The sequence below is a fragment of the Terrapene carolina genome, unplaced genomic scaffold, assembly GCF_002925995.2.
Source record: "Terrapene carolina triunguis isolate 2854851 unplaced genomic scaffold, T_m_triunguis-2.0 Scaffold97, whole genome shotgun sequence".
In the NCBI taxonomy this organism is placed as follows: domain Eukaryota; kingdom Metazoa; phylum Chordata; order Testudines; family Emydidae; genus Terrapene; species Terrapene triunguis.
Genome location: NW_020664448.1, coordinates 20,310,106 through 20,332,089, shown reverse-complemented (window position 1 = coordinate 20,332,089; position 21,984 = coordinate 20,310,106). Strand labels below are relative to the sequence as shown.

Here is a 21,984-nt window from a genome sequence, read left to right as displayed (position 1 = left end):
ATAAAAGGTTGGCAACCCTAAGGGACAGGGGCCTTGGAGGAAAAGGGAACACGGAGGCAGTGGGCGGGGCCAGGGCGAGGAGGGGCGGAGCTGGAAGCAGCAAGTGGCGGAGGGTGCCCAGCTGAGGACTAGGCTGCCTTCTCCCTGCACGGGATCGGTGCCTCCGCAGGGAAGCAGGGCCAGGCTTGGTGCCAGCCCCCAGCCCGGGGAGGCAGAGCGGGCGCGGCAGGCAGCCAGCCGGGGAGAGGCAGCGCTGAGCAGGGAGCCAGCCTGGGGAGTCGGAGCCCTCCTCAGCCCTTCCGACGGCGGCAGCTGGCGCTGCGCGGTCTCCCGCTCAGCGCGCAGGGTCCGCCAAAGGCGCCGGGGGCAGCGCCTCCGCTCGCCCGGTCACCTCGGCCGCCTGTTGCTGCACCCGGCAGAGGCGCCTCCGCCTGCTCGCAGCTTAGAGCCAACGCGCGGGGGGCGCAGCGGGAGCGTCCCTCGCCGCGGACCCCGGAGGCGGAGGGTCCCGTGGCTGGCTGCGGGGTTTGAGGCTTGTGCTGGTGTCTGTGGGGCTGGGCAGAGGCGAGGCAGGCGGCGGGGAAGCGGAGCTCTCCGGGGACCCGCGGCGGAGGGTGCCGCCCGCTCAGAGGTGCCGCGGGGCAGGGGCAGGATGTGAGGAGCTGCCAGTCCCGAGCCAGTCCCCAGCCCAGCGCCCTGCGCGGCTCAGCATGAGCGAGATGAAGGCGAAGGACTCGAGGGCGCCTTCCTCTGCCAGGGACGGCTCGGTCCGGCTGCAGGGCCGCCCAGAGCGGGATCCCTTCCGCGGGGGGGCGGAGGCCGTGGACATCTCCCTGCATGGGCTGCTCTACCCCAAAAGCAGCGAGGAGGAGGAGGAGGAGGAGGAAGAGCAGCAGAGGCTCCCAGAGGGGGAGCAGAGGGGCCCCTCCTCGCAGCGGGAAGACAGCGGCTCCCCGCCGGATAGGGACGCGCTGGACAGCGTCTTAGACACTTTCTTGGCTCCCCGGGCCCACGCCAGCTCGGCCAGCGCCCCCGCGGCTTGGTGCCTCTTCGGGGCCGAGCTCCCCGAGCTCCCCGGCGCGCTGATGAGCCGCTGCTCCGATCACCAGCGGGGAGAAACAGCCGCCGCCCACCAAGACAGTCCGGCTGCAAACTCGGGCTCCGTGCCGCCTCCGGCCCCGGCCGCCTCCCTGTGGCCTGGCGGGGCGCCCCCGGCTGCCGCCGCGATGCTGCCGCCCCAGCGGGAGGGCGAGGGAAGCGCGGAGAGCGCGGGTGGGCCGCGCAGTGCCCCCGCGGCACTCTCCGAGGAAGATCACGGCTTTGCCTCCGGGGGCCCAGCTGAGCAGGACGCCGGCTCCGGGAGCAGCCTTGCTCTTGCCCCTGCCTATGCCGCTGCCCCTGGGCGCTCTGCGGCGGCAGCAGGGTCCGGGCAGGATTTCCTCCATGTGCCCATCCTGCCCCTTAACTCGGCCTATCTGGCAGCCAGGACCCGGCAGCTGCTCGATGTGGAGGAATACGAGAGCAGCCTCTTTGGCCGTCGTGCGTCTCCCACCTCCACCCCCCATGACTTCGCGGACTTTGTCTATCCCCAGCCCGACTCAAAGGAGGAGCATTATAGCTACGGGGACTTCCAGCCTGCTCTAAAGATCAAGGAGGAAGGAATTAGTGCCAGCACCCCCTACTTGGGCACCAAGACCACTCCAGCAGTAACGTGCACAGACTACACGCTGGCCCCTCCGCAGCCGAGAGCCAGCCAGGAGTCCTCCTCTCTCGAGTGTATCCTGTACAAAACTGAGTCTTCAGTTCTGTCTGGGCCCTATGGGCCGCCGCACTGTAAAGCATCGGGGAGCTCAAGCTGTATGGTTCAGCGGGACAGTCTGCCCTCCACATCAACAGCCCCTCAAGCCTTTTACCAGCCTCTCAACCTGAACGGCCACCAGCAACTTGGCTTTCAGACAGCCGTGCTCAAAGAGAGTTTACCCCAGTTATATCCTCCCTATATCAATTATATTAGGTAAGATTTAAGGTTACATGCATCTACAGCAAACGGCACTAAACCTTCTTCTTTTAAAACATTACTTTTAAAGGCGCAGACATTTCAAAATATTTATGTCTGCATTTTATCAGCAAATTTGTGGTGTTGATCTTAATTTAAAAGGGATGATTTATTGTGTTATCTTTTAAACAGACATGGCAAACAGTTATTGACAGTTTTTTAAATAAGATGTTACTGAGCTAGGTCTTCAGCTAATCTGTGTGCCATAACACTTTTTTGTGTTAAGGAGATTAAATCACAGAAGTTGTGCTGAAAGCAGACTTATAGACAAAAAATACAGACTTCACCTAAGTTTTTAAGTAAAATGAATTTTGTATTAAAGGAACATTGCACTGATTAGAATAAGTTTTTCAATAAAAAGGGGAAGTTCTAAAAAATGTGTGAGACATTGAAACATGACAAAAAGGAATCAAAGGGACTGAGCTTCACTTGATCAAAACTCCAACGGAGCTTTTAAAATAAATACATCTAGAAATAAGACAAATATATTTACATTTGCTACATTGTTTGTGTCATATTTGGAATTTTAGTTCTTGTCAGAAGAACTCCACTTTATCAAATCGTACTCTTGTGACAGTGAAATTTTAAATGCTTTTGTCACAAGTTTGACCTCTGGATCCAACAGAAACTATATTTTGTAATCAATACAATGTTGTTTATTACCGTATAATGGACTAACAGGTGATCATTTCTGAACAGCCTTAAATGGTGAAGATTTCATGATTTATGTGCAGGTAACTTCTGTATACACAATGTATATTTTACAAGTAGATATTATGTTTACATTTACATATTTCTTTAAAATGCACATGCATGATTTTAGGGGAAAACCACCCAATTTCAAAGCAAAAATTAACATGACAATATGTCCAAAATTCTGATCTTGCTAATATATTAATAAGTCGTTAAATAAAATGGCTCAATATGATTCTTATATACAGAAATACTACAACATTGTTAGAATATTTACTAATCCATTAAAGACACTTCTAGTTTTTTAGTAAATAGCCATTTACTAGCTAAATAAATCAATTTCTTTAGGTGGACAATATATCTGGAAATAATTCTTCACTATCCTTTTTGTGTTAATTAAAACTGTTGTAAAAACTGGGTAAAACTGCAAATGAATTAGGAGATATTAATTTGATATTTATGAATTTTCTGCGTAACCTGAAGGCCAGTTACCAGTTGCCTGGGGAAAGGGCTGCTGAAGTTAAATTAGTTGCAGTTCAAAGCAGTTTATTATTATTATAGATTCAGCAACTAGAGAAATTTGCACAGGAGTAATTTTATTCACATGAGCAGTCCCATAGAAGGACCAGGCATCCATTTTGAAGACCCCAGCAAAGAGCCTAGCTTTCCAGTCTACTAGCTAAAACATGTTAAAATACAACTTGCCCTCTACGCCAGGGTTTTTAAATTACTTAAAACATTTTAGCTAATGCATTTTACAGATATGCCTTTTATCCAAGTCCCAAAGCAAAAACACATTCAGTGCTGGAGTTGCTTTAATCACTTTTCTTCTGTCCTTAACAAATTTGCTTTCAGTTTTAAAAGGCAACCATTAGGACTGTAATTTCCTTTGAAACTATAACCCAGACTGACAGTGAATCTTCTTTACAAGTCTGTTTCATTCCTGTTAATTTTTTTTCCTTTTAAAGGCCAGATACTGAAGTTGGTCAGAGTCCTCAATACAGTTTTGAATCATTACCTCAGAAGATTTGTCTGATCTGTGGTGATGAGGCTTCTGGTTGCCACTATGGAGTACTTACCTGTGGAAGCTGTAAAGTCTTCTTTAAGAGAGCAATGGAAGGTACGTCAGATGCCTTTGTTTCTAATTTTCTGTAATAAAACTTCCTGCAGTACATTAAGCACTTTATTTTTATCTAGTTTTAAAACCAATCTTTGTAAATATTACTGCAGTCATGTTTTGTCCCTGAGAAAAAGTTTCAGATACTTGCAGTAGGTGGTAAATTCCTTCTTAGTTATTTAATATTAATACTATTTGCTTTACTTATATTTATTATCTGGCTTGTTTTATTTTGGGTTGTGGATTTGGTAAGCTTATAAAATCTTGCAGTTCTTAATCTGTAACAAACTTAATAAAATGTTAATAAATACCAGCCTCACTTTAAAAATATTTAAATGTTGCTGCTTGGCAACAAACAGCCTTGGTATGAAACTATGTTCTTTATGCAAATAAAAACTACCATTAGCTTCATTCTCTCATTAAAGTCAGTGGTAGTTTTTCTTGCTTGTGGAATACAGAACTGGGCCTTTGAGTTTTAAATAATAATAATTTTAAAATAGTTGTTTTGCTTTCTATTCAGGACATGAAAATCAAGTCTAAGGTGTTAATAAAACAGTAGTTTTATATTGCCTCTGAAAATAGGTTGGTACCTAGTTGAGAATGTATGTTTGGTTTCTCTTTTTAAATCAAATGATATATGTGATCCTGCATTCCTTATGTACCCAAAATGCACACACACACACCCACCTGTTGAAATAATTATTGTGTACAAAATGCAAAATTAGACTCCATATTTTTTCTGACACTACCAAATACTAAATAAAAGAGTATACTGTATACTCTTCAATGGTTTTACCTTTTACCTTTTATGTGTTTATCCTCTCATCTTGTCAAACTAGTATACTAGAGTACCGCATATACACAAAACCCTTGCTTACAGTATATTTCTCTAATTTGTATTTGTTTTCTTAAAATCAAAGTTGTATAATATGTTTCTCTGACATTTCATATAGTTTATTAACCTTTATATAATTTAATCTTCAAATGAAAGAACATCTTAATGTGGGGGTGAAAAAAATTAACATAGTTTGCGAGATATAACACTAATTTTTGTTCTGTAATTTGTTGTTTAGTCTATGTGTGTATTATTCTTTAAGTGTCATATCTTTAAAAAGTCAGTCATAACATAAAGATAGTTGTAGCTTACTAGGTTAGGCTCCAATTCAGGAAAGCACTTAAAGATGTGTCTATATTTAGGCATGTACTTCACTGACTTGATTAACTCATATTCTTGATTAGGTTACATAAACAAATTAAGTTCACTTATTTTTAGCAATACTCTAAATACATCAAATACTTATAACAGCTCAAGCAAGTGAAATTTTTAACAAGGAATCAAATTTAAAAAGGCCACATTTTAAAGAAATTTTTTTTTACTTCATCCCTATAGAGTAATGTTGTCTTTGACTAATATTTTTTGGTTGGTTGGTTTCTTTACGAACTGTTAAAATCAGCTGGGTACAAACCCGCTTTCCAGTTGTATTTGCCCAAGTAGGCAAATCTACTCAGAAATGTATTTTATTACCATTTTAATATAAAAGCATTGCTGATAAATGTTATGAACACTTTATGAATAAAATATTAATGAGCATATGTTGGCAAAGTCTTCACAGAGTCATAGATTTTAAAGCCAGAAGGGACCACTGTGATTAGTCAGCTCTCCCGAATAATACAGTCTATATAGGACTTCCTGCTTCAATCCAAAAGCTGTGGTTCAACTAGAGCATATTTTTTAGGAAAACATCCAGTCTTGATTTAAAAATTTCCAGTAATGTTGAATCTACCACTACCCTTGGTAAATTGTTCCAATGATTAATATCTCTCACTGTAAAAAAAAAAAAAAAAAAAAAAAAAGGGCACCTTATTTCTAATCTGAATTTGTCTAGCTTCAGCGTCCAGCCATTAGATCTTATAGCTTTGTCTTCTAGATTGAAGAGACCTCAGATTTGTGTTCCCCATGTTGGTACTTACAGACTGTGATCAAGTCACAATCTCTTCTCTTGGACAAGCTAAATAGATTAAGCTCCTAGAGTCTTTCACTGTCAGGCATGTTTTCCAGTCCTGTAGTCATTCTTGTGACTCTTTTATGAAACACTCTCCAATTTGTTAACATTCTTCTTAAAGTGTAGACACCAGAACAGACACAGTATTCCAGTAGTGATTGTACCAGTGTCAAATACAGAGGTAATATAACTTCTGTACACCTACTTGATATTCCCCTTTATATACATCCAAGAATGACATTAGCCCTTTTGTTCACAGTGTTGCACATGGAGTTCACGTTCAGCTGATTATCCACCATGATTTACAAGTATTTTTCAGAATAATTGCTTTCCATGATCGTGATCCCCCCATCCTGGAAGTATAGCCAACATTCTTTGTTCATAAATGTATGACTTTACATTTGGTTGTATTTAACATATATAGTTTGCTTGTGCCTAGTTTACTAAATTGTTCTGAATCAGTGATGTATCCTCTTCATTATTTACACTCCTCCATTCTTTGTGTCATTTGCAAACTTTGTTTTCTTTCGGATCATTGTTAAAAATGTTAAATAGCGTAGGGCCAAGAACTGATCCCTGTGGGACCCCACTAGAACCACACCTATTCAATGATTATTTGCTGTTTACAATACAATTTGAGATCTTCCAGAGATCCAGTTTTTAAATAATTTAACTTGTGCCATGTAGATTTTGTACTGTTCTAGTTTTTTAATCAAAATGTTGTGCCGTACCTAATCAACACTATTACCTTTATCAATCAAATTTGTAATCTCGTCAAAAAAGTATCAGGTTAGTTTGGCAAGATCTATTTTCCATAAACGCACATTGAATGGCAAGTTAATTATATTAATTTCCTTTCATTCTTTATAAATCAAGTTCCATATCAGCAACTCTATTATTGATTGATTAGGATTGATGTCAGGCTGATGGGACTATAATAATCTGGGTCATCCTATTTACCCTTTTAAAATATTGGCATGATATTAGCTTTCTTCCAGTCCTCTGGAACTTCTCCAGTGTTCCAAGACTTACTGAAAATCAATATTAATGATTCAGCAAGCACCTTGGCCAACTCTTTTAATATTCTTGGGGGAAAGTTTTAAATCTGCTGATTTAAAAATGTCTAGCTTTAGTAGCTGCAGTTTAACATCTTTATTAGTGACTGTTGACATGGAAAGTATTTCACCATCATATGATATGAATACTTCATTTGGCTTTATTCCAGCTTCAGAACACTTCTGTGATTTCTACATTATCATTGACAATGGAACAGTATCATTGCTAGCATTCTTGTTGTGCCTAATATACTTTAAAACTCCTTCTTATTGTTCTTTACCTTGCCAACCATAGAGTTCTACTTTTGTCCTTTTGCCTTCCTTATCAATTTCCTACAATTCCTAGCTTCTGGTTTGTGTTCATTACTATGAACTTCTGCTTTTTTCCATTTGTTATACATACTTTTAAAAACTTTTTATAGCTACTTTAATTTCTCCTGTAAGCCAAGTTGTTGTTGTTTTGTTTAACTAGTGTACTCCTTTGTTGATTGTGAACTTTTGAACATTTAGTAAAATATTTGTAAACAGTTATCAGTTTATCTTTCGTATCCTGTTTTGGACTTTATTTTGCTTACACATAACAAATGTAGTCATGTCATGATCACTTGTACCTAAATAACCATTAATTTTAGTTTTGTGATCAGTTCCTCTCTGATTGTCAACATCATGTTTAATACAGCGTTCGCTCACGTAGGATGTAAACATAAGGTGATTGATATCACTGTTTTCCTATGCACAGTCTTTCCAGATTAAGAGTATTCAATAAATGTGAAAATAATGAATGTGAAAATAGGTGTCTGTACACACTCTTATGTGGACAATACAATGTATGCTTTATGTAGCATCTTCGTACTTGCTGATACAAAATGTTTTCATCATGACATGAGAGATTATTGTTTTAATTATGAGATTTCAGGAGTGGAAGAGTGACTCAGAAAGTTGGGACATGACAAGTGAAATAGCAGTCTCTTGACTACTGGAAGTTAATGGGGAGGAAGACAGAAAGGAGTCAAAGGCTGGATGTGTAGAGTGAACAGGACGGACAAGTAGCTGGTTACATAGTCCAACACAGAGGTTGCACGTTTGTGGTGATTTTTTAATATCAGGAGTTCAGTCATTAATTTGATTGAGAGCTGGATAGATAGTCATTAGAGTTGCTGAAGAATGGAGTAATATGTTCCCATGTTTTGGCAAAAGGATAGCCCCCTGATTTCTATGTAGCTTAGATGTAATGATCTATCTCACTAACTTCAGCTGTCACAAACGAGTGTAGTAAAATAGTTTGTCAGTAAGAACGAACACTCTAAACATTTTACTGAAAATACCGTACAAAATAACGTTTTGCAAGTTCACAAATGGTAAGTATGTAAGTTGAAAACCAGATATGTTTTTGATGTAAAAATATGCTACTATCCCCATCATTTCCTCATAGGGGATGTAGCATTACCTTTATGAATTTTTAGGTACTGTAGTACTATTCTAGACACAGTTATTTTATTTTTAAAATAACAGTTAATGAAAATAAAAGACTGAACTTTGTGAATGCAAGTTCACAGTTACAACTCTGCTCTTCATGCACTTTTCATAAAAATATTGGTTGTTATGATAAATTAATGCATTATTAGGAATAGGTGGCTGTTGGGAGGTTAATTTCTGTTCTAAAAGTTTCTGAGTTGAAATATGTTGATTGCTTCATCTTTAATTATCTGTGATGGTCTTTTTCACACACACATCATTTCCTGCATACAGAATTTTCCTCTGAATCCAATTAATAAATTGAAATTCCTTTAAAAAAAAAAAACTCTGTTCACTTATGGAAAAAAGGGATCTATCTGTTCAATCTTTCATTAGCCAAAATATACGTCTTATCATGTATAAACATCAGTATGAACTATATTCTAATAAATTTAGCTAGATAAGAATTATTTATGCTCGTTAGATTTGTTGTAACTATATATTTTAGTGTGGCCAGCATATAGATGAATACATTTTAAAGAAGAACTAAAACTGTATGAAAAGCCTTAGTGAGAAGACTATATAATATAAGTGTAGAATGAAACTGCTTTGGGAAGCGGAATTGTTAAAATAAATGTGATTGCTCTTGTACAGACTTTAAATCATTTTGGTTCTCAGCTTTTGATTTGTCAGTTAACGGGTCTGAAGGTTGGGCTGCTTTGTAGAATGTGTATGTTTTGCTCTTATCAGAGTTCTGAAGAAGAGTAGCTTAACTGTCATTTTCAAGGTCAGCTAATTAGAAAAGCATTCCTTTCACAAACATAAACTTCTTTGCCAGTCTGTGAAATAGTAAATTTTGTCCCGTTTTCAGCACTGCTGTTAAGCAAAGCATCTTTCAAGAAACATGTAGCAACAAAACATTTTTCACATCATTTATACATTACGGTGTCTGGATGCAGGCAGTAAAGAGTCATATTCCAGGGTGGAGAGATTATATTGTAGAGCACTGCTTTTGGTCTAGCATGCACAGGTTTAAAACCTTCTGAAAATAAAAATATTGGTTGGGGAAAATTGGATTTAGGTGCAGCAGATGGGGTAAAGGCTAGTGTTGATAGGGAGTGGAGGAAAGAGAAAAATGTAAGGATAGCCAAGAGTTAGAAGTCTGTAGCTTCATAAAAAACAAACAAACAAACAAACAAACAAAAAAATCTCTTTCACAAATTAGGGATTATTTACTTTCTTCAGGTATTTGCCTAGAAAAGACTGTTGCCTAAGTTGTTGCATTATTGTTACTTCTTATTGTACAAACTTGGGACAATTACAATGGCTTTTAAGAAGTGCTCTAAAAAATAAAAGCCAATATCCTCCTGGCAACAAGAGAATTACAACAGCTACAATTACTTACTGTCATTTAAGGAATTTTAAATGTAAAAATGGATACAGTAGGTCAGAGTGGCTGAAACTTTCTTCTGTTGGTGAGCTGACAACCAACATGTATGAATGCTTGGAAAGGAACTTTTGAATGGTATCAAATAACGATATTCAGGATATTTTCTAAGAAACCTACAATTGAATAAGAATTTAAAAGGTACTGCCGAATGGGCTGTCTTTGGTTTGCAGTTGCATGAAGTTTTAGTATGGAATACAGTAAATCCTCACTTAAAGTCGGCCCGGTTAACATTGTTTCGTTGTTAAGTTGCTGATCAATTAGAGAACATGCTCATTTAAAGTTGCGCAATGCTCCCTTATAACGTTGTTTGGCAGCTGCCTGCTTTGTCCCCTGCTTGCAGCAAGAGCAGCCCATTGGAGCTAGCCGGTGGGGGCTTGGAACCAGGGTGGACCAGCAGCCCCACTATCAGCTCCCCATTCCCCTAAGTTCCCTGTGCAGCAGCCGCCCAGCAGGATTTCAATTGCCGGCAGTTCAGCTGTCCCTCCCCCCACTGCTATGTGCTGCTCCTGGCCTCTGCCTTGGAGCTGCTCTCCAGAGCCTCCTGCTTGCTGTGCAGGGGGGGAGAAAGAGAGGGGCTAATGTCAGGGTGTCCCTCTCCCCCCTGCTCCTGCACCCAGCTTACCCCATTTCCAAAGAGCAGGAGGGACACACACAGGGCTCAGGATGGAGGGAGCTTGCTGGAAGGAGCTTCTCAACTTGTGGATCTATTTTAAAAGGCAGTGTACTTAGAGTGGGGTCAGCATACTTAAAGGGACAATGCGCGTCTCTCTCACACACGATGTGTGTCTCTGTCTCTGTCTGCCATGCTGTCTCCCCTTCCTCCATTCGTGCTGCCTAGTGGAGTGTGAGGATACATTAACAACGTGTTAACCCCTGAGGGCTCAGCCGATTGCTAGTTCATCATTTAGCAGTAAGGCATCCGCTGGGAAATATCCTCTGACTTCACCACCTCAACCTAGCTTCACAATCATCATCGCTGTGAACCAGTATTAAATTGTTTGTTTAAAACTTATACTGTGTGTGTGTATATATATATAGTCTTTTGTCTGGTGAAAAAAATTTCCCTGGAACCTAACCCCCGCAGATTTTTGGAGAGGAATTAAATGTTTAGATTTGTTGAATCCCGGACTTCTACCATTTGCTGCTCATACCTTGTCTCTTGGCAGCTTGCATTCAAGCCTTTCATTTTTCAAGTGACCCCTTGCAAATGCTTTAGGTATGCAAAGAGCATATAAGTTTAATTAGACCTCAAATAATATTGCAAGTTCTATCTTTTCTAAATGAAGTTCTTCGTTTTGAAAAAAAAATTTCATCAGCTGATGTCACATGTTTTCCTTTGGCCACTGCTGATACTTCAGCATGCTAAGGAAAAATAACTGCCTGCATCTGAAGGGTTTGAGACTAGTAAAACAGGTCGTATTGCAGCACGTATATGGGGAAACTGATTATTGGTTTGTTAAGACACTCTGTTTCAAAATAAGGCTAGTAGTTGCACATCTGCTTCTATACAGTTTTAAAATATATTTTGAGTTCAGGGATGGGAGTGGGTTGCTATGCAGGTAATTGCATATGGGAACAAGCTCAAACAAATATAGCAAACAGTTAAGTCACTTGTCAAATTCCACTCCCCTTCTCCTCTTGCCTGAGTTTAACAAACTCTACCATTATGGATTACTGATGCCCTAGTCATTCTCTGCAAGTGGGGAGGTGTGGGCTGAGGTGGTAGCTTCAGGCTCTGCTGGAATTGATCAATGCCAGGCCTCCTCCAACTACACCAGGGGTCGGCAACCTTTCAGAAGTGGTGTGCCGAGTCTTCATTTATTCACTCTAATTTAAGGTTTCGCGTGCCGGTAATACATTTTAACGTTTTTAGAAGGTCTCTTTCTATAAGTCTATATTATATAACTAAACTATTGTATTTAAAGTAAACAAGGTTTTCAAAATGTTTAAGAAGCGTCATTTAAAATTAAATTAAAATGCTGATCTTACGCCACCAGCCTGCTCAGCTCACTGCCAGCCTGGGGTTCTGTTCACCTAGGCCAGCAGGGGCTGATCAGGGCTGCGGCCGGGACCCCAGACCTGGGGGGGGGGGTGTTTCAGGGGTCAGGGCAGAGGGCTGGGGGAGGGGGTTCAGGGCAGAAGGCTGGGGTGTGTGGGGCGGGTTCAGAGATCAGGGCAGAGGGCTGGGGGTGTGCAGGGCAGGAGGCTGGGTGTGTGGGGGGTTCAAGGGTCAGGTCAGAGGGCTGGGAGCTGTGGGGGGTGCAGGGCAGAAGGCTGGGTGTGTGTTGGGGTGTGGGGGTTTCAGGGCAGAGGGCTGGGGGGGTGGGGGTGCAGGGCAGAAGGCTGGGTGTGTGTTGGGGTGTGGGGGTTCAGGACAGAGGGCTGGGGGGGTGGGGGGTGCAGGGCAGAAGGCTGGGTGTGTGTTGGGGTGTGGGGGGGTGCAGGGCAGAAGGCTGGCATGCTGGGCTCGTGGGGGTGCTCCCAGCGGCTCATGGCAGGGGGCTGGAAGGGATATATGCCCTGTTCCACCCCCTTCCCCCATGCTCCGTCCCTACCTCTCTCTACGGAGCTGTGTGCACGCTGCCGCTCTTCCCCCTCCCCCTCGCTAGGGCCATCAGCTGATTGGCGCAGGAAGAAGAGGAGGAGGGGCAGGAAGAAGCGGGGAAGGGGGGAAGCTTGGCTGCCGCAGAACCAAGCTTCTGCCTCCTGCCTCCTGCCTCCTGCCTCCGCAGGGGAGAGCGGTGGGCGGGGGGGCTGGGGGCCGGGACCGCGGCAGAGAGCTGCGTGCCACTCAAAATCGGTTCGCGTGCCATGTTTGGCACGCGTGCCGTAGGTTGCCGACCCCTGAACGACACCATTCAGAAACTGGCTATTGCACTGCCCATCCACTCTGGTAAAGTTTCTCAGACTGTATGGCCAACTTCATAATGGTGGAGAGATTCACCACAAGAAAAAAACAACATGCTATGCATAAGGAATATTACCAGACTAAACACAGTTGTTCCTTCCTGCCCACATGAATATAAATAAGCATTTAAAACAGTAAGACAATAAGGTGAAGGCCTCTTCTGGGAGTGGAGTATTATGGATGCAGCAGTTGGGGAGGAGCACCCCAGGTCCAACCACAGGACCAGAGTTTTTTCTGCAGCCCTAACACCCCGGTTAGGGCTGCAGAAAAAACTCTGGTCCTGTGGTTGGAGTGGCAACATGGAAAGGATCTGCTGCTGCTCTATCGTCAGGGTGAAAATTCCTCCTGACTCTGCAGAGATTCCCAGTGATCAATTCAATTACATAGGGTCAGTCTTAGGAACAGGATTTGATCTTGCATGTATGGCAGGCACTGAGAGTGCTGAAATCTCTGTGAACTTAATGCACTGTGAATACCTGAAGTTAAAAGGCAAAGGTGCTTTTCATGCAAGTGCACAGTGGATGCTGAAGTTAGTACACCACTACCTCGATATAATGCGACCTGATATAACATGAATTCGGATATAACGCGGTAAAGCAGTGCTCCGGGGGGGGAGGGGCTGCGCACTCCGGTGGATCACAGCAACTTCAATATAATGCGGTTTCACCTATAACGCGGTAAGATTTTTTGGCTCCCGAGGACAGCGTTATATTGAGGTAGAGGTGTATTATAATTAATATTATTATATTTTGCCCATGACCAAAATATTGTAGGTGCCTCACAAAAATTCAAATAAATTTTAAGTTCTGACAAGTTTAGAATCTTTAATTTTAAGCTCTGATAAGTTTAAAATCTAACCTTGAAATAGTACTCCAACTGACGGTAAAGAATGTGTCAGGGGAAGGATGCCAGTAACAAAGATAAAATCAACACTAAGACACAGATATACATCTTGGCATTGTTGCTAGTTTTGTTATTTACCTTTCAACCTCCTCAGTTCCTGCAAGTAAGATGTCAGAAATAGAATTTGTAGGAGGAATTTGAATGAGGCATTACAGCTGAATGAACAATGTGGACTTACAGTTACACCACATTCAGTGTGAAAGACTAATAGCCAGTGACTTACAAAGTTGAAAGGTGCACTAGCATTGCATATTTTGAGCATCAACTTGTTTCTGATAACTTTGCCAATCATAGGTTGTTGCTAGTGTTAGGATTGGAAATGGCAGTGATACTGCTGTGACTGGTCATTATTGCTGATTTATTGCATGCTGAGTTGCACAAATGCTAGCTGTTCAACTTTTTCCGGAGTCCACCTTTATGCAGTCTATGTAGTGGCAATGCCACCTATTGTACTGAACATCCTTTCAGATGGAACAGAAGTCATCTCAGTTAGTGCAAATCAGTTTGGTTTACGGAATTCCAACAGGTGACTCTGGTCAGACAATGACTAGGTACAGCTAAAGATCACTTGGCTTTTGCAAGACCAACTGTAACTGTTTAGGTGAGATGGCATCTGTCAAGCAAGACTCTATATTTCTCCTGCAACACTGATGATGTGCTCATGGTGGATATTCAGATAGTGCTTCAAAAGCTACTGAATTCCATCGCTTGCTGTCATATCAACAGGCTGCAGAGGCAGCAATATATATCTCCAGCCTCATGTTGGTTCCCTAACTGTGTGTCCCTGTTCACAGCTCTTATGCTTTTGCAAACAGCTGTTGCTTAATGCCAGTTAAGCTCTCAGCACATACAAATTAGTCTTCATATTAAGTATTGTAGCCAGAATACAGAAAGAATTGTATGGAAACAAGTGGCAAGCAGTTGTTTGATATCCACTGTTATCTTATTTTGATCAGATAGTGGTGGATAGCCACCACCCCACCTTCATATCTGTGCTAAAACACACATTTTTTCTGACTGTACTCTGCCTATTATTATAGTGTTACTAGCACACCCACAATTTACCTGATGCCTACTAGGCAGAGTGAGTAAACCTGTGCCCCCATGCCTCTCAAGGCCATACAACCCCATGTAGTCTCCCTGCAATCTGGAGGAATTAAATAGTTGTGTACTGTAGCTGATCCTGATCCTGCCTTGCAATCCACTGGTAGAGACAGACCCCAGCCAGTTGTGCAGAGGCCCATTGTCAATTAGGTCATCTGGAGTGGGAGCTGTTCTTTGCTATTTGTTACTCTCTTCTGCTTCTGGTGTACAATTTTTTCAGTCTTTGTTACTTTCTGACTGGGGCAGTCTGTCCCACACTGGCCCACTAAAACTGTAGGATGGAATTGTGGGTCATAGACTCATATAAAATAAATGAGAGGTGGAAGGTAGGAAAAGAATTATGAATCCAGTTTATGTATGAAATGGCTTTATCTTAGTAATGTGTTGTGATTTAAATATTTGAGAGTTTTTCCTGGGAGTTGTTAGTGTTCATAGAAGTGTATCATGTACACAAAGTAATTCAGACGAACTGAACACAAAAGGCTGTTGATTCCATTGTTTTATACACATCCATTCACTGTCATCAAAATTCTATGACTGTAGAGCACTTATGATGATTACATAAGTGCCGTCTGCAAGATATGTTGCCATAAAAAGGTCAAGAGAAATTAAATTTAAAAAGTTAAAATAATGTCTCTTTTTGACAAACTATTAAACTGAAACTAAAAGTTCTATTATGTTTTTAGTTCATTCTGCTGTACACAAAGGTTTATAGTTTTCAGAATGCTAAAATTCTTGAGACCAGGATTAAGTAAGAGTATTAATTCCTTGTTTATGATAGTTTCTGCTTATCCAAGAATCCTAATAATGCTTTAATTTGCTTTTCTGCTTTATTTAATTCAATTTAGCCATCAACGTTAGTGCTATGTTAATTCACATTAGCAAAGTTCTTATTTCAGTTTATTCTCTCCTTCCTTTCTCTATATAATGCAGAGATTATGCTTTAATTCTTATACAAAACTTCATGTTAGGCACATTAACTAACTAAACAATATTCTCATTCTGAAGTTTTGTTACCTTCTTCCTCTATCCTATTTAGCTGATACTATTACAAATGAGAGGTTTCAGAGTGGTAACCGTGTTAGTCTGTATCAGTCTGTATGGCACCTTAGAGACTAACAAATTTATTTGGGCATAAGCTTTTGTGGGCTAAAACCCACTTCATCGGATGCATGCAATGGAAAATACAGTAGGAAGATATATATACACAAGCGTTCTTAAACTACAATACCCACCTGCTGAAGTGAAGAAACAGATTGACAGAGCCAGAAGAATACCCAGAAGTCACCTACTTCAGGACAGGCCCAACAAAGAAAGTAACAGAATGCCACTAACCATCACCTTCAGCACATGCATTGGAAAATATAGTAGTAAGATATATATATACAGAGAACGTGAAAAAAATGGGTGTTGCCATACCAACTATAACAAGACTAATCAATTAAGGTGGGCTATTATCAGCAGGAGAAAAAAACTTTTGTAGTGATAATCAGGATGGCCCATTTCAAACAGTTGACAAGAAGGTGTGAGTAACTATAGAGGAAAAATTAGCATGGGGAAATAGTTTTTACTTTGTGTAATGACCCATCCACTCCCAGTCTTTCAAGCCTAATTTAATGGTGTCCAGTTTGCAAATTAATTCCAATTCTGCAGTTTCTCGTTGGAGTCTGTTTTTGAAGTTTTTTTGTTGGAGTATTGTGACTTTGAGGTCTGTAATTGAGTTACCAGGGAGGTAGAAGTGTACTCCGACTGGTTTTTGAATGTTATAATTCTTGACATCTGATTTGTGTCCATTTATTCTTTTGCATAGAGACTGTCTGGTTTGGCCAATGTACATGGCAGAGGGGCATTGCTGGCACATGATGGCATATATCACATTGGTAGATGTGCAGGTGAACGAGCCTCTGATGGTGTGGCTGATGTGATTAGGTCTATGATGGTGTCCCTTGAATAGATATGTGGACAGAGTTGGCATCGGGCTTTGTTGCAAGGATAGTTTCTTGGGTTAGTGTTTTTGTTGTGTGGTGTGTGGTTGCTGGTGAGTATTTGCTTCAGGTTGGGGGGCTGTCTGTAAGTGAGGACTGGCCTGTCTCCCAAGATCTGTGAGAGTGAGGGATCGTCCTTCAGGATAGGTTGTAGATCCTTGATGATGCACTGGAGAGGTTTTAGTTGAGGGCTGAAGGTGATGGTTAGTGGCATTCTGTTACTTTCTTTGTTGGGCCTGTCCTGAAGTAGGTGACTTCTGGGTATTCTTCTGGCTCTGTCAATCTGTTTCTTCACTTCAGCAGGTGGGTATTGTAGTTTAAGAACGCTTGTGTATATATATCTTCCTAATGTATTTTCCATTGCATGCATCCGATGAAGTGGGTTTTAGCCCACGAAAGCTTATGCCCAAATAAATTTGTTAGTCTCTAAGGTGCCACAAGTACTCCTCGTTCTTTTTGCTATTACAAATTAGACAAACTCTGGAATGCTTAATCATTTAACCCAAAGAACAGCTCCTGTTTAGTGCACTTGGAGACTTAGATATTTAATAGATTGTTGTACATTTAACTCACTTTATTTTGGCTAGTGAAAATGAAGGCTCTTGCAGCAGCACTGGAGAAAGTGTATGGAGCAACAGAGGAGATTGTAAAGCTATATGGTTGAAAAGGGAAGTAGAGAGAGACAAAGTCTATGAGACAAACTGAAGCAAGTCCAGGGAGAGTTTAAAAAACAAAGATTGAAATCTTAACTGCAGGGCCGGCTCCAGGCACCAGCAAAACAAGCAGGTGCTTGGGGCGGCATATTTCTAGGGGCGGCATTCTGGCGCCGGCATCATAGGCGCCGACTCCGGAGCATGGGGAAAAGGTGCCCCCGCGGCCCCAGCTTGCCTCTGCTCCGCCTCCGCCTGCTCCTCTGAACGCACCGCTGCTCCGCTTCTCTGCCCTCCCTCGCCTGAGAGGGAGGGGGGAGAAGCAGAGCAGCGGCATGCCTGGGGGAGCAGGTGGAGCGGAGGTGAGGTAGGGCAGGAGGTCGCGGGGGGCCCGCAGGAAGCAATGGGGGGTGGGAAATGCGGCACGCCTGGGGGAGGAGGCGGGGCTGGAGATTTGGGGAAGGGGTTCGGAAGGGGTGGAGTTGGGGCGGGGCCGGGGGCAGGAGGGCACAAAAAAAGGGGGGGGTAAAAAATTTTTTGCTTGGGGCGGCAAAAATCCTAGAGCCGGCCTTGCTTAACTGTATTCTGAAATGAATGAAAAGCAATAAAATTGGGTGGTGTGTACATGTGATAAAGCAGGCAATAGTATTCTCTTTATGCCGATGTCTTGAGAGCTGGGATTTAGGGAGATTATAGAGAAAGGAGTTGTGATAGTCAAGACAGCAAGTGGAGATGAAAGTGTCAAGACATGGGAGATTTGAGAAGGGAAGGAGAGTGCAGAGTCAAGGATGATGCCGAAGTTGTGGACGTTAGAGGCAAACTGGCTGTTGGAGCCAGGGAGGGAAAGAGAGAAGTGGTTGCCTGAGAATTTTTCTCTCACTCTGGAGAAGCCATTCTTTTTTTTTTTTTTTTTTAGACATTTAGCTGAAAAGTTGAGACAGAACCGAAAAGTTTACTGTAGAATTAACCCTTGAAGGCTTCACAGGAAGTGGCAGTAGGGAGCAAAGAATACAAAGAATACAGTCTCTTAGTGGCCTCACAGAAAAATTGCAGGATTGTTCCTTACAGTACATTTTCTTCTATTTTATTCAGTCTAGGTGTTGATATCTAAAAATATTGGGCTTCCATCATTTCCCTTAGTAAATGTTTCTACTGCCAAATACATTCCCATGTTGGAATTTCCTGATAGTCAGTCTGCATCTTCCTACTGTAATACAAATAATTAATAATTACAGAGGATGCACACAGTCAAACCAAAAAAATAAAAACATAGGGAAGTCCAACGTTTGAGATGCTGCAAATAAAATCTACTCAAGTAAATATTTTAGTATGCTCACTAATAGCCTATACAAGCTTTCCAGCTGGTTTATCCCCTAATTTTGAATTAACCAAATATAGGGTTGCCAACCCTCCTGGATTGCCCTGGAGTCTTCAGGAATTAAAAATTAATCTTCCATTAAAGATTATGTCATGTGAATAAACCTCCAGAAATACATCCAGCCAAAACTGGCTACGTTAACCAAATATCTTGCATATCTTTCCTTTCCTACTCACACGTTCTGTCCTTCAGTGAGATGCTGGAATTTAAATATAAAGGTCAAACAACTAACAACATTTCTCGGTGTCTAGTTTCAGTTAACTGTAGAAGCACAAATATTAGTGTGAGATGATGATTAGGCATTTGTATCTCAAATTAATCTGTGTGACTGAAATCCGTGTATGTTCTTCAAATAGACATCAAGTTAGACAAAAGAGAACATAACCATATTACTTAACATTTTAAAAGGTAATATCCAGGTGTGCCTGGTCCAGGGCCAGCTCCAGGCACCAGCCCACCAAGCTTGTGCTTGGGGTGGCACCTGGAGGGGGGCGGCGCGGCGCTCCGGCCGCCGGGGAGAGCGGGGCCACAGCCGGGCTTGCCGCCCTCCCCCCGGTGCTCTGGCCGCCCTTCCCCCGGCGCCCTCCCCCCAGCCGCCGGGGGGAGAGCGGCGAGCCCTGGCCGGGGCTCGCCGCCCTCTCGCCGCCCTGCCCCCGGCGCTCTGGCCGCCGGGGGGAGAGCCGAGCCCTGGCCGGGGCTCGCCGCCCTCCGCCCAGGGCTCCGGCCGCCCTCCCCCTTGGCACCCTCCCCCCTAAAATAATCAGTGTAGACAAGACCAAAGTGACTGTCCAATGAGTAAAATAGTACTATGTGTAATTTGAATACTCTTAGTCCAGCACCTTGCTTTTGCTCAGTTAATCCTTATTCAGTTATTCCTTGTCTTCTAAACTGGCAACAGTAGGTCATTTATTTATTTTATTTATTTTCATTTATAATAAAATAAAGAAATGCCTATCCTGTGGTCTGGATACTTTTACCGTACATGAATACAACATTTTCTCAAATCAGAAACCTAACCGCATTAGCCTCTTATAAGTGAAGCATAGTCCAAAGCCCATTGATATTAACACTGAAATCCCAGTGGATCTTTTTTGCCATAGGCATGTCTTTGTTTCTCTATTTTACTATTGAAATTTTGGAGGCAAAAGGGAAATATCTAGTCAATTATCTTGCTAAAGCTGATAATAAGGGATTTACTGTTCACAACTAACACCCAATGGTAGTTAATGGATTTTAAATTCTAAATCTACTTAAGCTTGTGAAAATGAAAGACATTCCATAACATAGCTCAGTCAAATGGTTAACCCTTATTGATGGCATTGCAGTGCAAACCCAACCTCAGTGTCTCCTAGTGACCTCACATACAGATGGAATAGGAAGGATGGCCAAATAGAACACTGTGTAAGTAACTTCAAGTGAGAAATCTCAGGGCAGATAAGCAGTCTTCAATAAAATATGTGAAATTATGTGTTTCTGTAGCAGTTTTCTTGGTACATTTCCATTTTAAAAATTAGTTCAACATTACCATCTTGAGTTTTAGCATGATACATACAGTAGACCTGCTTCTCCACTCCGTTATACCAGGTTTGTGCCTGTGCAACTTGGATTTACACCGTCATACAATAGCATTGGAACCATTTTTACATTGGGGGTGCTGAAAGCCATTGAACAAAACTGTAAACGCTGTATATGATGGAAACCACTTGAAGCCAGGGGGTGCTGCCGCATGCCCCCAGTACCCCTAGTTCCAGCATCCCTGCTGTCATAAAACTGGGGTAAAATGAGAAGAGAATCAGGTCTATTGTATGAACAATGGAGGAGGATTAAGTTACAGTGAGCTAAAGCCACTTTACTCCTGAATGAAACCATCCACGCAGGGGTGTGGGTAGAGGTTAATGCACTTTAATTTATGTGCATTGACTTCACATCTTTAGTTGATTTGCCTTCACTTTCTTGAGTGTCACCTAAATCTGAGGCTTCAACCTTTTCAATACATAGTTTCTAATTGGAAATTTGGGGGTTAACTATAAGAGATTTTTCTCTATGCTTTTAATAACTAAAAACTGCAGAACTGATGTGGTTCAAATGTCCAAAAATAATTACTTTTGGGTTGAGACTAAGCATGGACAATTAGACTGGAAGAGGAATTTAAGAAAGTATAGGCCTGTGATATTACCATCTTCTACTGGCTTTGGTCAGATTACACAGGGTAAGCTAGGTTGGTAATTTGGTAGGTTGAACACTTCTCTTTTGGTAACAACTGTGTCAGTGCTCCAGCTGGCACTACAATCTTATATATGAGACATGAAAGTGAGGTTTTACTATATATGGATATAACTTTTTTTTTAAGTTATATATGCTGGTATCATGGATACATTTTAAACTTTATTCTGAGTATGTGTACCTAAACATCTACTTACAGCACTCTTGAACATATAATAAGATAATCTTACAATTATTAAGAATTCTTCTCCTTGAAGTTTAACTTTCTGCTCCATAAAGTTTCACAATATAGCATCAGCTTCAGCATTTTCTTGTTTATCTAAAAGATACAATTTGATGGCTTAAGGAATGTCCTTACTTCCATGTTGGAGATTTATCATTGATTTTCTTGGATATGTCTACACTACGAAATTAGGTCGAATTTATAGAAGACGGTTTTATAGAAATCGGTTTTATACAGTCGATTGTGTGTGTCCCCACATAAAATGCTCTAAGTGCATTAAGTCGGTGGACCACGTCCACAGTACCGAGGTTAGCGTCGACTTCCGGAGCTTTGCACTATGGGTAGCTATCCTGCAGTTCCCGCAGTCTCCGCCGCCCATTGGAATTCTGGGTTGAGATCCCAATGCCTGATGATGCAAAAAAAGCGTTGCGGGGGGTTCTGGGTACATGTCGTCAGGCCCCTCCCCCTCCGTCAGAGCAACGGCAGACAATCGATTCGCGCCTTTTTACCTGGGTTACCTGTGCAGACAACATACCACGGCAAGCATGGAGCCCGCTCAGCTCAGCTCAGCTCACCGTCACCATATGTCATCTGGGTGCCGGCAGACGTGGTACTGCATTGCTACACAGCAGCAGCTAATTGCCTTTTGGCAGTAGACGGTGCAGTATGACTGGTAGCCGTCATCGGCTATCTGGGTGCTGGCAGACGTGGGGCTGCATTGCTATACAGCAGCAGCTCCTTGCCTTTTGGCAGTAGATGGTGTATTACGACTGGTATCCAT

At 42.3% G+C, this 21,984-nt stretch overlaps 1 protein-coding gene across 2 annotated transcripts in view; it reads left to right on the top strand.

Annotated features, from left to right (window-relative positions):
• The first annotated feature begins 710 nt into the window (after positions 1–710).
• PGR (progesterone receptor) overlaps positions 711–21,984 on the top strand; it is a 57,170-nt gene continuing 35,896 nt past the window's right edge. Inside the window, exons 1-3 of one of the 2 annotated variants that reach the window (XM_026651608.1) lie at positions 711–1,344; positions 1,426–2,014; positions 3,718–3,869. In XM_026651608.1, the coding sequence (XP_026507393.1) occupies positions 711–1,344; positions 1,426–2,014; positions 3,718–3,869 (1,375 nt within the window). Of the gene's footprint in view, positions 2,015–3,717; positions 3,870–21,984 lie in introns of both variants that reach the window. The other variant, XM_026651607.1, reaches the window with a different exon arrangement.